Source organism: Sorex araneus, chromosome 5, assembly GCF_027595985.1.
Source record: "Sorex araneus isolate mSorAra2 chromosome 5, mSorAra2.pri, whole genome shotgun sequence".
Taxonomy (NCBI): domain Eukaryota; kingdom Metazoa; phylum Chordata; class Mammalia; order Eulipotyphla; family Soricidae; genus Sorex; species Sorex araneus.
In genome coordinates, this window is record NC_073306.1 from 50,255,052 (window position 1) to 50,269,748 (window position 14,697).

Consider the following 14,697-nt stretch of genomic DNA (forward strand, 5'->3'; position numbering starts at 1 on the left):
ATCGAGATGAGCCTGGCCAAAGTGCCCAATTCTTTTTTTTTTTTTTTTTTTGGTTTTTGGGTCACACCTGGCGCTGCACAGGGGTTACTCCTGGCTCTGCACTCAGGAATTACTCCTGGCGGTGCTCAGGGGACCATATGGGATGCTGGGATTTGAACCCGGGTCGGCCACATGCAAGGCAAACGCCCCACCCACTATGCTATCACTCCAGCCTCAGTGCCCAATTCTTAACTATAAGTTAAGAGCTTGATCATGGACGAATGCTGTCATGATCCAAAAGTAATGACGAGACTAGGACCCTGCTAGGGATAGGAAAGACTAATCTGGCCTGAGCACTGTAGTCTGAGATCGAGATGGCCCCAGGAGAGCAATTTTATAAGCTTTAATGCATTTCTTATTGTGTTTATACAAAATGATTAATATTATGAATGCTTATATGTTTGCTGGATGAGGAGAGGAGAAATACACGCATGGGACTCTGCCCTTGGGTGGATCCTCCTGTTGAAAGAGAATCTGTCCTAGGAGAAGCATCCCCTGAGGGAAAGGAACCTTACCCCTATTGATTGTGATCACACCTATGTGTACACCCCAAACCCCTCATGCTGGGGGGATTTAACTATGCTGTAAGAGTGGGTTGGGGGGATAGATCCAGAGAGAAAGATCCAGAACCGGGAGAGAAGCAGAGAGAGAGAATGAAATAAACTGATTGAGCAACCAGTTTGGCTTTCTTCCTTCCATCGCCTGCCCTTGACCAATAGTCACACATAGTGGTTCCAGAGCACCGAACATGGGCGGTGAGACAGCTGCCTGGAGAGGCCGCCTGGAGAGCCCGCGAGTGCACATAGCCTTCAGCGTGCCTTAGTTTTTTACAGCAGCTAATCAAGGTTTGATTCCCCAGCACTTCCAGGAATCAAATCACTTCTGAGCAGAGTCAAGAATAGTCCCTACTCCTGGTAATATATCCTGAAGATGCAAAAAAAATAACAAAACAATAGAAATGACATACACACTTGTATGTTTATTGCAGCACTGTTCACGATAGCCAGAATCCGGAAAAAACCCGAGTGTCTAAGAACAGATGACTGGTTAAAGAAACTCTGGTACAGAGTGTGGCCAGGCGGGTCGGACCTAGCAGGGCTTTCCTTGCCAGTGGATTGAGTAGATAACACTGTCAATCTCTTGTCTTCTCTTCACCATGACTTCTTCTAATATCCAGGTGAAAGAATTGGAGAAACGTGCCTCCGGCCAGGCTTTTGAACTAATTCTTAGCCCTCGATCAAAAGAATCTGTCCCTGAATTCCCTCTTTTCCCCCCAAAGAAGAAGGATCTTTCTCTGGAGGAAATTCAGAAGAAATTAGAAGCTGCAGAAGAAAGACGCAAGTCCCATGAAGCTGAAGTCTTGAAGCAGCTTGCTGAGAAGCGAGAGCATGAGAAAGAAGTGCTTCAGAAAGCGATAGAAGAGAACAACAATTTCAGTAAAATGGCGGAAGAGAAACTGACCCACAAAATGGAAGCCAACAAAGAAAATCGAGAGGCACAGATGGCTGCCAAACTGGAGCGTTTGCAAGAGAAGAAGCGTGTTGAAGAAGTGCGGAAGAACAAAGAATCCAAAGATCCTGCTGATGAGACTGAAGCTGACTAATTTGTTCTGAAAACTGACTTCTCCCCCTCCCCTTCCTAAATATCCAAAGACTGTACTGGCCAGTGTCATTTTATTTTTGCCCTCCTGACAAATATTCTAGAAGCTGAGTAGGACTCAGAAGCTGAGTAGCTGAGAATATTTGTCCTGAGTAGGACAAATATTCTAGAAGCTGAGTAGGATCTACATTGTACAGGTAGATCAGACTGTATAATGTTGTTTTAGGGGCTAAGGGGAGAAACGAAAAGTGTTTTACTCTTTTTCTAAAGTGTTGAAGTCTTTCTAATGTAACTATTTTTCTCGTTGCATCTTTTCTACTTCAGTACACCTGGTGTACGTAGTTAATGGCTAGTACTGTATTGGCTCTGTGAAAACATGTTTGTGAAGAGTATGTAGTGGCTTCTTTCAAACTGTTATTAGGTGCTGAATATCTGTTCACTTTTAAATCCCAATTCCGTCCCAATTTTACCAGATGCTACTGTACTTGAATGGTTATAATAAGGCTGCACAGTGCTATTGGCAGTGACTTCTTTCTGTGCAGGAATCAGCGGCAGGTTAAATAAAAAAAAAACTCTGGTACATCTACACAATGGGATACTATGTAGTTGTTAGACAAGATGAAATCATGAAATTTGCATATAAGTGGATTGGACATGGACAATATTATGCTAAGTGAAATTAGTCAGAAAGAGAGGGGCAGACAGAATGACTGCACTCATTTGTGGAATATAAAGTAGCATAATACAAGACTAACACCTAAGAACAATGGAGATAAAGGGCAGGAGCATCACACCACGGTTTGGAAGCTGGCCCCATGTGCTGGGGGAAAAGGCAGTTGGGATGGAGAAAGAATCACTAAGTAAATGATGATTGGAGGATCACCCGGGATGGGAGATATACGCTGAAAATAGACCAAGGACTAAACATGATGGCCTCTTAGTATCTGTATTGCAAATCATAACGCTCAAAATGAGAGAGATAGTAAGAAGGATTGTACCTGCCACAGAGGCAGGGAGTGCCATAGGGTGGGGGTGGCGGGAAGGACACCGGGAACAATGGTGGTGGGAAATGTGCACTGGTAGAGGGATGGGTGCTTGAGCATTGTATGACTGAAACGTGATAATGCAAGTTTGAACTGTTTCATGGTGATCCAACAAAACTTATTAAAAAAAAAAAAAGAATAGTCCCTGAGCTTTTTGGCCTTTAAATCCCAAAATGAAAGTACAAAAAGAAGATAATTAAATAGGCATTATTAAGGGGGGTGGGTGGGTGGGAGAGGGACATGGGAAAGGGCATGCCATAGAAATGATGACATATTTGAAGGTATGGGTATACCTTTTTGTTGGTTTGGGGTTTAAGTATTAAATATTATTCAATGTGTGTGTGTGAGCGCCTGTATGCAATGCATCACTCAAATTGGGTTAAACAACAAATGAAATTTATTGATTCATGGAACAGAAAAGTTCAAAAAGGCTTCAGGCATCACTGGAACCAGAAGCTTAAAACTATGACATACTAGTTCAGTCTTTATTTTTCATTTTCTAGGTGGTTTTTTTTGGTGTGTGTTGACATTTTAATCTCTAGCTGCCTTTTCCCCATGAAGTGTCAGAATGACTGCTTACAACTTCACATCACATCCTTAGCTGCCAGAGTTTCTTTTCTGGGTTTCTGTTGACAAAAGTCTGATATCTGTATCTCTCTCTTTCCCTCCCTCTCTCTTTCTCCCTCTCCCTCTCTCTTTCTCTCTCTGCTATACAACTAGAGCTACATCCTCCATTGTCAATCACTCTCTGCTCTGCTCAGAGAGGGGATGAGGTCAGCAGTTCTCAAATCTCATGGACTGAGAACTGGGGAAAATTCTGTTGGTTTTCTCAAACCTGCTTGCCTCCCCCCTATTCTTCCCTCCCTCCCTCCCTCCCTCCCTCCCTCCCTCCCTCCCTCCCTCCCTCCCTCCCTCCCTCCCTTCTTTCCTTTCTTCTTTTTTTTTTAGCTACACCTGGCAGTGCTCAGGGATAACTCCTAGCTCTGCACTCAGAATAACTTTTGGCTGTGCACGGGGGACCATATGGGAGGTCAGGGATCAAAATTGGGTTGGCTTCATGCAAGGCAGCCTAATGCCCTACCTGCTTTATTATCGCTTTGGCCCTTCAGATCTGCTTTTTACCCCTTTCCTTTCTGATCTGTACCTTAGAGGGTGGGAAACTGTTGCAATAATGCACACTTGAGATGACTCTAGAACAAGAGTCATAGGAGGGAAAGCAGTGGAGATAGTATGGTCCGGATCCTGACTCTTCTGCAAAGACAAAGATGACATATTTATTGTTGAATCATATATAGCACAGCGGGTAGGGCGTTTGCCTTGCACATGGCTGACCCCGGTTCGATTCCTCTGCCCCCTTGGAGAGCCTGGCAGCTACTGAGAGTATCTCGCCCACACAGAGAGCCTGGCAAGCTACCTGCGGCATATTCGATATGCCAAAAACAGTAACAAGTCTCACAATGGAGAAGTTACTGGTGCCCACTCGAGCAAATCGATGAACATGGATGACAGTGATACAGTGATACATATGTACATTATGAGCTTTTGTGAGGACTCAAGGATGGAAGCACTCAGAAGACAAATCTAAAGCCAAAGAGTGAACTCAGTCCAAGTACACTAGGAAGGAGACTTGCTGGGTAATTAAAATCACAGACCCAGATGAGATGACCCAGGGAGAATATGTGAAAGAGAGCTCATGAGGGGCAAGAGCATAAACTAGGACAACATTGATTTTGGTTTGGCGGGCAGAGGAAGTGTTGCCATTTTGTGTCCATCAACTAGGTTGTGAGCAACTTGAGAATAAGAACAGACTCATCCACATCCTTCTTCCTGACCATTGTGTCCAGCAGGTGCGGTACACTGAGGGTATTAAATGCTTGTTATGAATGAACTGTACACAGGCTCACGTTTCTGACACTCCCTCCCTTCCCTTGATCATTGTAAGGTTTGAATTACAGGCCAAGGGAAAGAGAGACATTGATCCCTTGTGTTTGGGTCCGTTGAAACCTATGTCAGTTGATAAGCATTTTGTTGTCCCAGAAAGCTCAAGAAGAACCTACCTCTTTGATAATGCTATAGATCCTGAGTAGCTCACATATTGCCTCTCATGAGAATTTCCAGATAGAAGATTCCATTTCAGATTTTGTTATTCTTATTCCAATAGCTGGCAAGCTACCCGTGGTGTATTTGATATGCCAAAAACAGTAACAAGTCTCAAAAAGGAGATGTTACTGGTGCCCGCTCGAGAAAGTCGATGAGCAACGGGATGACAGTGACGGTGACAGTATTCCAATAGATTTAAAACTTTAATACTTTATATAAAGTCCTTATTACGCTTTATAAGTGCCAGAAATGGTGAAAGATCTTTCTCATACTCATATGTTGCTGGTGGAATGTTAATAGGTACAAACATTTTAAAAAGCTGTTTGCCAGTTTATCAAGTTTTTAAAAAAACTGTTTACAAGTTTATTAATACATATATTCACACACATTTTTGAAAAACTGATGACCAGTATATCAGTACACATATTTTCACACATTTTATCAGTACATACATTTAAAAAAGCTGTTTGCCAGTTTATCAATATACATGTTTGTCCCGTCCCTTGGAACTGGATAACGGGGTTCACAAGGAGAGGGTGCGAGAGTGGTAGGGAGAGGGGAGACAAACACACACACACACACACACACACATGCAGAGATGAACAAAAGCAAAAGAATACTTTATTGGGGGCTGGAGTGATAGCACAGCAGGTAGGCATTTGCCTTGCAACTGGCCAACCCGGGTTCGATTCCCAGCATCCCATATGGTCCCCTGAGCACCGCCAGGAGTAATTTCTGAGTGTAGAGCCAGGAGTGAGCCCTGCGCATCGCTGGGTGTGACCCAAAAAGCAAAAAAAAAAAAAAGGAATACTTTATTGTAACTCCACAGCGCTTATGTATGCTTAGGCTTCAATCTACTGGTGTCATGGCCTTAAGGTAAAACTAGAAGTAACTAATGGCACCCGGGGCAACTAGGGGAGATAACAATAGATATCCAGAAGGCTGATCTATCTGTTCCTGTTGGCTAACTATCCTGCTCTTGTAAAAATATCCCAGTCCTCTGGTTCTTGTAAAATGGCTTTCTCAACCTGTTTATGAGAATGTTTGACTGCAAGCTATATGCTGAAGACCCGCTCACCACACGTTATATGACTTAGAAATTCCATTTCTCCAGAAATGTATGCAAATGTTCACCAGTCTTATGGGGGTGGGGGTAGAGGATAGTACAGTGGGTTGGGGATTTGGCTTGCTGGCAGTCAACCTGTGTGATCCCTGGTATCCTATATGGTCCCCGGAGACCACCAAGTCCTGAGCACCACCAAATGTGACTTGAAGCAAAACAAAACTAACAAATGTCTATAGAGGAATGCTCTTAATATCTTTAGGTTATAAATCTGGAAATTACAAATATTTAAAAATATTTGAGGGGCTGGAGAAATAGCACAGCGGCTAACCTGGATTCGACCCAGCATTCCATATGGTTCCCTGAGCACCGCCAGGGGGTAATTCCTGAGTGCAGAGCCAGGAGTAACCCCTGTGCATCACCGGGTGTGACCCAAAAAGAGCAAAAAAAATATTTGAAATTATTAAACTATCCTAGCAAAATAAAAACAAGCTATGTTACACTCAAATAATGGAATAAGACATTGCCATAAAAATAAAATACTGCTGTGTTCATCCCCAATTCAGTCAGCTTAATCAATGGCTGAATAAATAGCAGTACTCCTACATTAAAAAAATAAAATAAAATACTTTTATGCATGATAGCATTAGTAAATATTTTTAAAATGCTGAGCCCAAAGGGGTGATTTCTCAAAGGCATGTATATTTGAAAAGTTCTAATTGGAAATTGACAAGATAATATTCAGAAGGGTTCTACAAATCATATACTCCTACAGCCTTAATGTATATATTACTACATAGTGACTATATCTGAAGGACCCATCCTTAATAATATTTAGTATGGTATTTAATTTTAAAAGCCTTTCTTTGGTGGCAAAAACTTCATGGCATCTTGATAAACTAGGAGAATAAATAGGTTTTCATGTGAACTCTACTTGAAAATTGCTCAATTTATTTTACCCGTTCTTTTCTTGAGCTTTTAATATATTTAATTACACAAACATCTTATACATCACAGATATATCATGGTTGATATATTTGTTGAACAATTTGTTGGACCAATTTTTGTATGGCAAGCAGAGAAAGTGCCACCATGTTATATCCATCAACTAGATTGTGAGCAACTTGAGAAAAAGAACAGAATTTTCCACATCCTTTCTCTTTACCATTATATCCCGCAGGTGCAGCACACTGTGGATATTAAATTCTTGTTATTAATGAACTGTACACAAGGTCAAGTTTCTGACACTCCCCTATATTTGTTGAAGTTTTTGATATATGATATATCATATTTGTTGAAGTTTTGCTAATTTTTGACTTGTAATAAGCATTTATAATTTTTATTTGTACACACACGTATTAATATTTTTGTTGTTTTCTTCACTTACTTTTTCCACCTTGCTACTACCTAATTATAAAGTGACCTTCACTTTCAGAGTATTTTACTTTCTACATTTACCACTTTGTTTCAATTGACATTTATTTTTGTCTATTAAGGGTGAGGGTTGATTTTATTATCTTAACATTTTAATTTTATATAAAATATAGAATAAGTCTAATTCTTTTTCCAATAGGTCTAGCATTAATTCTTTAAAAATCTGTTTGAGGGGCTGGAGAGCTAGTACAGTAGGTAGGGCATTTGTCTTGAATGCAGCCGACCCAGGTCAAATCTCAGCCGACCCAGGTGTCCTGTACGGTCTCTGAGCTGTGCCAGGTGTGATTCCTGAGTACAGAACCAGGAATTACTGAGCATAACAGGTGTGTCCCCCAAATCCATTTTACTGTTTGTAGAGACAGTATAGTAATTCACTGTATCACTGTCATCCCATTGTTCATCGATTTACTTGAGCGGGCGTCAGTAACGTATCCATTCATCCCAGCCCTGAGATTTTAGCAGCCTCTCCTTACTCGTCTTTCCCAATGATTGGAGGCTCTTTTCAGGGTCAGGGTATAGTATTTATTGTATATAAAATATATGCATTTTATACTAGGGCCGCGTGCTTCTGAGAGCTTGCTTTTAAGTCTCTCTCTGGATGTTGGCCGTTGATGGGATTACACACACCTTGGTTCCTCTTCATGCATGAGGCCTGTCCGAACGTGTGGAGAGGGGCCTTCAGCATGGCTGTAGCTAGGTTCCGGTGGTCTTGGGCTGCCGGGAGCTCTGCTCGGGGTAGGGAGGGAAGCTGGAGCACATCTCCTCCGAGGGGCCCTGGGGAAGACAGCCAGGCGTGTGGGCAAGAGACTCTCTGCTATCATGTAGCTTGCTTCTCCCTCTGGGAGAAACTGGCAATCTTCTGAGAGTTTCCTGCCCACATGGGACAGCCTTGCAAGCTTCCCATGGTGTATTCATATGTTAAATCCAGTAACAAGCTGGATCTCATTCCTCTGACCCTGAAAGAGCCCCCAGTACGACATCATTGGGAGGGCAAGATAGCCTTCTAAGATCTCAGGGAAAGGACAAAATGAGAGGTTACTGAGCCCGCCTGAGAAATCGATGATTAACAGGATTTTCGTGATTCGTGATACTAGAGACACTGGTGTTGGAAGTGCATACTGGTGAAGGGATGGGTGGTGGAACATTGTGTGACAGAAAGCCAATAATGAACAACTTTGTAACTATATCTCATGGTAATTAAAAAATAATAATAACATGTGTATTTCTGGGGTATTGTTTTATTGATCTAGCTGTCAATAAAACTTTTATAATGATTTTGTATCTGGAAAGGAATATCAGGGTACATATATTTCCAAATACTTCTCAGAGAAGCTTTTTGTTTATGTTATTTTTTTTTGTTTTTTGTTTTTTGGGTCACACCCAGCAATGCACAGGGGTTACTCCTGGCTCTGCACTCAGGAATTACTCCTAGTGATGCTGGGGCGGCCATATGGGATGCTGGGGATCAAACCCAGGTCGGCAGTGTGCAAGGCAAACACCCTACCCTTTGTACTATTGCTCCGGCCCCCTATGTTAATGTTTTTGATTTTGGGGGCCACACCCAGATATGCTCAGGGCTTATTTCTGGCTCTGCACTTAGGTGTCAGGTGCCACATGGGGTGTCAGGGATTGAACCCAGATTAGCTGTATACAGGTCAAATGTCCTATTAACTGTACTATTATTTGGCCCTGAAGTTATTCTCTCCTGCCTGCCTTTCCTTTCTAGTCAGCTATAACCCTCTTTGAAGAGAGTCCATCTCAGCGTTGCAGGTACTTAAAGGCTCACATGCTGAGTATGCTGCTAACTAGCTGTTTAACCCTGAACAAATATCACATGCTTTAATCTAGGTTGACCTTTAGCTGTTGAAAAGAGTTGTGGTGTCTCTCATAAATGGTTTTGAGGCTCCAGTGAACTGTTTTATGAAATCTCCTAGAAAATAACATCTCAACAAAATGTGGATGATAATAATTACATTTAATAAAAAGAAATATGTCTCAGAAAATCACATCTGCATAATTTTGAGGACCAGGCATGAAAGCACTAGCTGTCCATGTATTCTGAAGCCTGGTGCTGCATTAGAGTTCATCTTTCTGTGTTGCTTTGAAGGTCAGAGACTGTTCCATTTGCCCACAGACTCAGAGATTATTGCTCTAACTACAGAGACTTCAGAGCAGTGGTGCCACTCCCTGCAGGAAGGAGTAGCTTTTCACTGCTGCAATCCTTGAACTTGTTGGGAGATTTATTTCCTGATTAGTTTGAACTGCAGGTGGAACTAGGAAAATAAGAGCTAGATGGCCTTAATTGGGAAGAGGAATGGGCACAGGGCACAAAGGGGAAAACGGAGCATTCAAGCTGGGTAGCTGTATGAAGAATCTTGAATTCCAATTTTTTTAAGCTTACTTGATTATTGTTAGGATTAGATAAAGAAAAAAATCATATCAGTGATTTGAATGCAAATAACTTAATATAAGTAGGGAGCTTAAACTGAAAGGGAAAAAAGAAAGTAGCAACTGTGAAAAGTAGCTCCCATTCCTAGGATGAAAGAAACCAAGAGATGAGGTTGTGAATATTAAGACACACAGGAAAGACATTTAGTCATAAAAAGAAATGGAGTGTTGGGGCTGGAGCTATAGCATAGAGTGTAGGGTGCTTGCTTATTTTGCCTGTGGCTGACCCAGGTTTGATCCATGGCACCACATATAATACCCTGAGCCTGCCAGGAGTGATCCCTGAGTGCAGAGCCAGGAGTAAGCCCTGAGCATAACCAGGTGTGCCCGAACCCCGTACTTTCCCCAATGAAATGTCTATCCTTTCACACTACAACTTGAACTGTGAAAACATCATGATAAAAGATAAATCATTCATAGCCTGTGTATTGTATGACTCTATTTATGTGAAAATCCATAATAGGGAAATCCATAATAGGGAAAAAGGATGAAAATAGATTGGAAGGAAAGTGTTAAGGACTCAGAGTGTTGTTGGGGATACAGGGAGTAGAGTTATAGCCAAAATGATTTTGAAAAATTATGGTAAAATAACATAAAATTTACCATTTTAGCAAATGGTGAAAGTTGGCAGTTTAGTGATGTCTCGTGCATTGACGGGGATGTGTAATTGCCGTCATCATTTGTCTCCAGAGTTCTTTTGCCTCCTCAAATGGCAAAAGAATCTGCCTCCATTACACAGTAACATCTCACCACCCTGCTTATGAGCTCTCAGCAACTGCCTTTCCACCCTCAGTCTTGATGAATTTGCCCAACTTTAGGTACCTCATATAAATGGGACAATGCAGAAGTTATTTTTTTGAAATAAATCAAATAATTTATTTTGCTTAGCATAACCTGACCAATGATATTCACATTATATATATGTGTATATATATACATATATATATGTATATATATACACATACATCACAAGTTATTTCCTTTGAAAACTTTTTGTTATTTGTTTAGGGGCCACATATGGGGTGTTCAGGGATTACTCCTGGCTCTATGCTTGGGAATTACTCCTGGTGGTGCTCAGGAGATTATATGTGGTGCCAGGAATTGAACCCAGATTAACCCGTACAAGGCAAGAGCCTTACCTGCTGTAAAATCTCTGGGGCTAAAAGTTCCTTTAAGGGGGAGAGGGAGAGGGAGAGAGAATTCTTCTAGAGGTATTAACCTCCACCTCAGGGCCTAATGACCTCCTGAAGACTCCATATCCAAGCATCTTCACATTGGGAATAAAATACATGACTTTTGGAAGGACATCGTCTGTCCCCAGCACTTGTGCACCTTGAGAACTGGAAGACCATCCAGGGACTAGCTTTATAATCTCCAAGACAGTAACTGCAAGGTGGTTTTGAAAAAGGTAACTGAAGGGCTGTAGATCAGATGAAACTTGTAAAAATTATTCTTGAGTATATCAGATTTAAGTCTTTAGAACAGTAATTTCTCTCCCCGCTAAAGTAAATAAAGTGTAGATTTAGACCCAAATGAATGCAGGAAGCTCAAATCTAGATAGTAAGGTCCTTGACCTCAGCCTTGCAATTCTCTGTCTCTCCTTACTGCTCCCTAGCTTTCAGACAAATAAGTTGTGAAATTGAGACCTTGCTTTCTGCCAAGCCTCATTCTCTCCTGAAAGTGTATTAAATCATCCTTCCTACATCCAACCTCTGTGTACACCAGGGCAAGAACACATTGACAATTATTGTTTGATCAATGATTCCTGAGTTCTGCACATGGCTCCTTATCCCAGAGGTTGCCCAACACCCTGGGGGTCTTAGCCTCCTATACAAGTAAGAGTCTCACTGTTGTCAAACCCAAGTTTTGGTACTGCCTGCTTGAAGGCCCTTACTCAAGAGACCAAAGTTGATGCAAGAAAGAATTTATTTTGGGGCTAGCAACCTGAGAAGATGATGGACACATATTTCCCCCACCCAAATCATCTTCCTTCTCAGATGGGGCTAAGGTTTATATAGGGCTGGTTGGGAAAATAGGTTAAATTTATGGCTATGGTCAGATCTGGGAGGAAGTTCTTTCTTGAGGCCATTTGGGCTGGCATCGTGATTAAAGGATCTTTGGAGAATACTGGTCTAGTCTTTGTGATATGATCAGGCAATCATCCTTTTACAGGACTGCATGATAGCCTACGAGAGTCTTTCCAGAGCATGTGTGTTGGACTCCTCTCCACGGGAGCAAGGAGTCCTTGAAAATGCTAAGCCCCAGGAGTGTTCTCAGTAAGCCTTCCGTTTTCTTCTCCCATCCCCGTATCTGTAATGGATCTGGTTCAGCATCAAACACTCAGAGCATGAGAACATCTCTTAGGACTAGGAGACCAGGGCAAATACCAAGGTGGACATAGAGATGATAAGAAATATACTTGTGAAGAGCAAGGTGGAGTATTTACTGCTAACTCACTCACAGTTCTCCATTACTAAGCCTCCTTCCATTTCTATGGATATTGGGGCACCAGAAGTCAGTCTTGCCTCTTCCTGCTGGACAAGGGTGACATGGGAGTTTGAATGAGAGGTTGATATGGTCAGAGAAATAACCCTTTGTCCCTTTTAATGGGGAACCCAATAGAAGAAGACTTAAAAAAATTCAAATCATCCCTATAATAGAGTGACAAAATTCAGGTTTTTTTTCCTTTTTCTTTTTGGGTCACACCTGGCGATGCACAGGGGTTACTCCTGGCTCATGCACTTAGAAATTATTCCTGGCAGTGCTCATGAGATCATATGGGATGCTGGCAATCGAACCTGGGTTGGTCACATGCAAGGTAAACACCCTACCCGATGTACTATCGCTCCAGCCCCTAAACTCAGCTTCAAGATGCTTCTTTTTGGAATAGATTCCAGCTGCTTTAAGAAAATACATTTATAAATCAGTTTTATCCACTTACAAATAAATGCAGTATTCATTCTTTTATATTAGTTTTAAAACTCACTATCAGTTGCACAGTTTTATAGTTCTCTGAGAAGTGGGAACCTACTCAGATCTGGTTATTTCCTGTTAATAGAGACATTATGAAACAGGTTAGAATAGAACAAACTGATGTGATGAGAAAAATGTCCCTTCAAAGATAATTTTCATTCTCCATCCAGAACCCTCCCATGAAAATAATCTTTACTCTAGTGTATTTGGGTTGGCAAATATTTTGTGTTTTGTTTTTACAGTCTCACAATCCTCATTTTGTTTTGTTTTTTTGGGTCACACCCGGCGATGCACAGAGGTTACTCCTGGCTCATGCACTTAGGAATTACTCCTGGCAGTGCTCAGGGGACCATATGGGATGCTGGGATTCGGACCCGGGTCGGCTGGGTGCAAGGCAAACGCCCTACCCGCTGTGCTATTGCTCCAGCCCCTCACAATCCTCTTTTTCTTCTCTCTTTTTCTTGTTTTCTCTTTCTCCTTTTTACTTTTTTAGGGGGCCGTACCTGGCAGGGACCACTGCTGACAGTGATCAGAGGGCTATATGTGCTGGGGAGCAAGCCCTGAGCACCACCGAGTGTGGCTCCCCAAACCCAAACCAAACCAAACCAGAATTATTTTCACAGTCCTAATAATAGAATAATTCAATCAAAGAGTGTGGCTAAATCTTTGATGTAGTTCTATAGAGACAAAAAGAACAAAAGATTAAAATGGAAGTAAGCAGAAAAAATATACCATTGTAGTTCTGAACAGAGACCTATTTCTAGATATCAGCTAGAGTATCTTCAGGTGGGTTTTCCTGGGTTGTAGTATCCTTTGATGTTAAGAAAAGCAGCATAAGCTTTGTTCAAGTATAATCACTGCAGTGACATTTTTGTAGTCTATATCAAGCTTTCTCTAGCCAGAGAAAAGGTAGTATGTGTCAAAAGGGAAAAAAAACTGTAAACATAAGTTCATAAAATTATAGTAAGAATAAGAGAAATGTAGGATTCATCAACTTTATAAGTGAAAAAACAAAAGCTTCAGCAAAAACAAGTCATGATTAAAATCTGAGTTTCACAGACATGCTATTACTGAAACAGTTTTCTTTCCATTTTCAGTTCTCTTCTACCAAATAATTACAGTAAATTAGTTTAGTTCCAATAAAGTTTGCCAGTTATTTTGCATAACTACAGCAAGAATAGAGATAATCATAATACGTTTTGCTAGAACTCATGACAATACAATATCACTTAACAAGGTTAACAATACCACTTAACTTTTCCCAGTGAAGAGTTTCCACACCATTCAGCCTGTAGGCCTCAGGCCAATCTGTTTTAGCTTTCTTAACCCCAGAGAATCCTTAGTTTGTGGGGGGAAAAGTGCAATTTCTCCCCCCACCCCCCCATTTTTTTTTTTTTTTTGTGATGGTGGGACATGCCCAGCAGTGCTTAGGGCTTACAACAGACTCTGAGCTTAGGGATCACTTCCTGTAGGACTTGGGGGACCATATGGGATGCAGGGGATTGAACTAGGGTTAACTGCATGTAAGGCAAATGTCCTACCTGCTGTACTATTACTCTAGCCTCAATTTTCCCCCTTTTGTTAGAATCTGTTTCACAATCTAGTGCTCTTGATTAACTATAGTTAAATGACATTTTAGTACGTTAGGCCCTCCTACGTTGAAGCCTGAATGATATAGTGATTCACTCCAGTTTAATTTAGACCCTTGGGAGACTCAGATCTAGGATACAAGGAATAGTACAATTTACAGAAACTGAGGCACAGATTGAACTTGTGACAAGAACTCAGTGCTTTGAGAATTTACACCACTAGAATTTACTTAAGTATTTGTATATCTTAAGTTTTAAAGCATTTATGGTTTTTTATATTCTAGCTAGAGTCTCAATAATACAACCAGTTATAAAAACTACAAATTATTCATAACTCTTCCTTAATTTATGAAAATATATTGATATAAAAAAATAGAAGAGGCCAGAGAGATAAGCATAGAAGATAGGC

At 41.2% G+C, this 14,697-nt stretch overlaps 1 protein-coding gene across 1 annotated transcript; it reads left to right on the forward strand.

The window, feature by feature from the left end:
- The first annotated feature begins 1,109 nt into the window (after nucleotides 1-1,109).
- Nucleotides 1,110-2,165, forward strand: LOC101550306 (stathmin-like). Its single transcript, XM_055139553.1, has one exon. It carries the CDS (start codon nucleotides 1,196-1,198, stop codon nucleotides 1,640-1,642), a length of 447 nt encoding a protein of 148 aa, XP_054995528.1. The 5' UTR covers nucleotides 1,110-1,195; the 3' UTR covers nucleotides 1,643-2,165.
- Nucleotides 2,166-14,697: the final 12,532 nt, after the last annotated feature.

Bases quoted from the DNA above. Each gene is read 5' to 3' on its own strand.
- LOC101550306 (XM_055139553.1), top strand. From the start codon at position 1,196: ATGACTTCTTCTAATATCCAGGTGAAAGAATTGGAGAAACGTGCCTCC.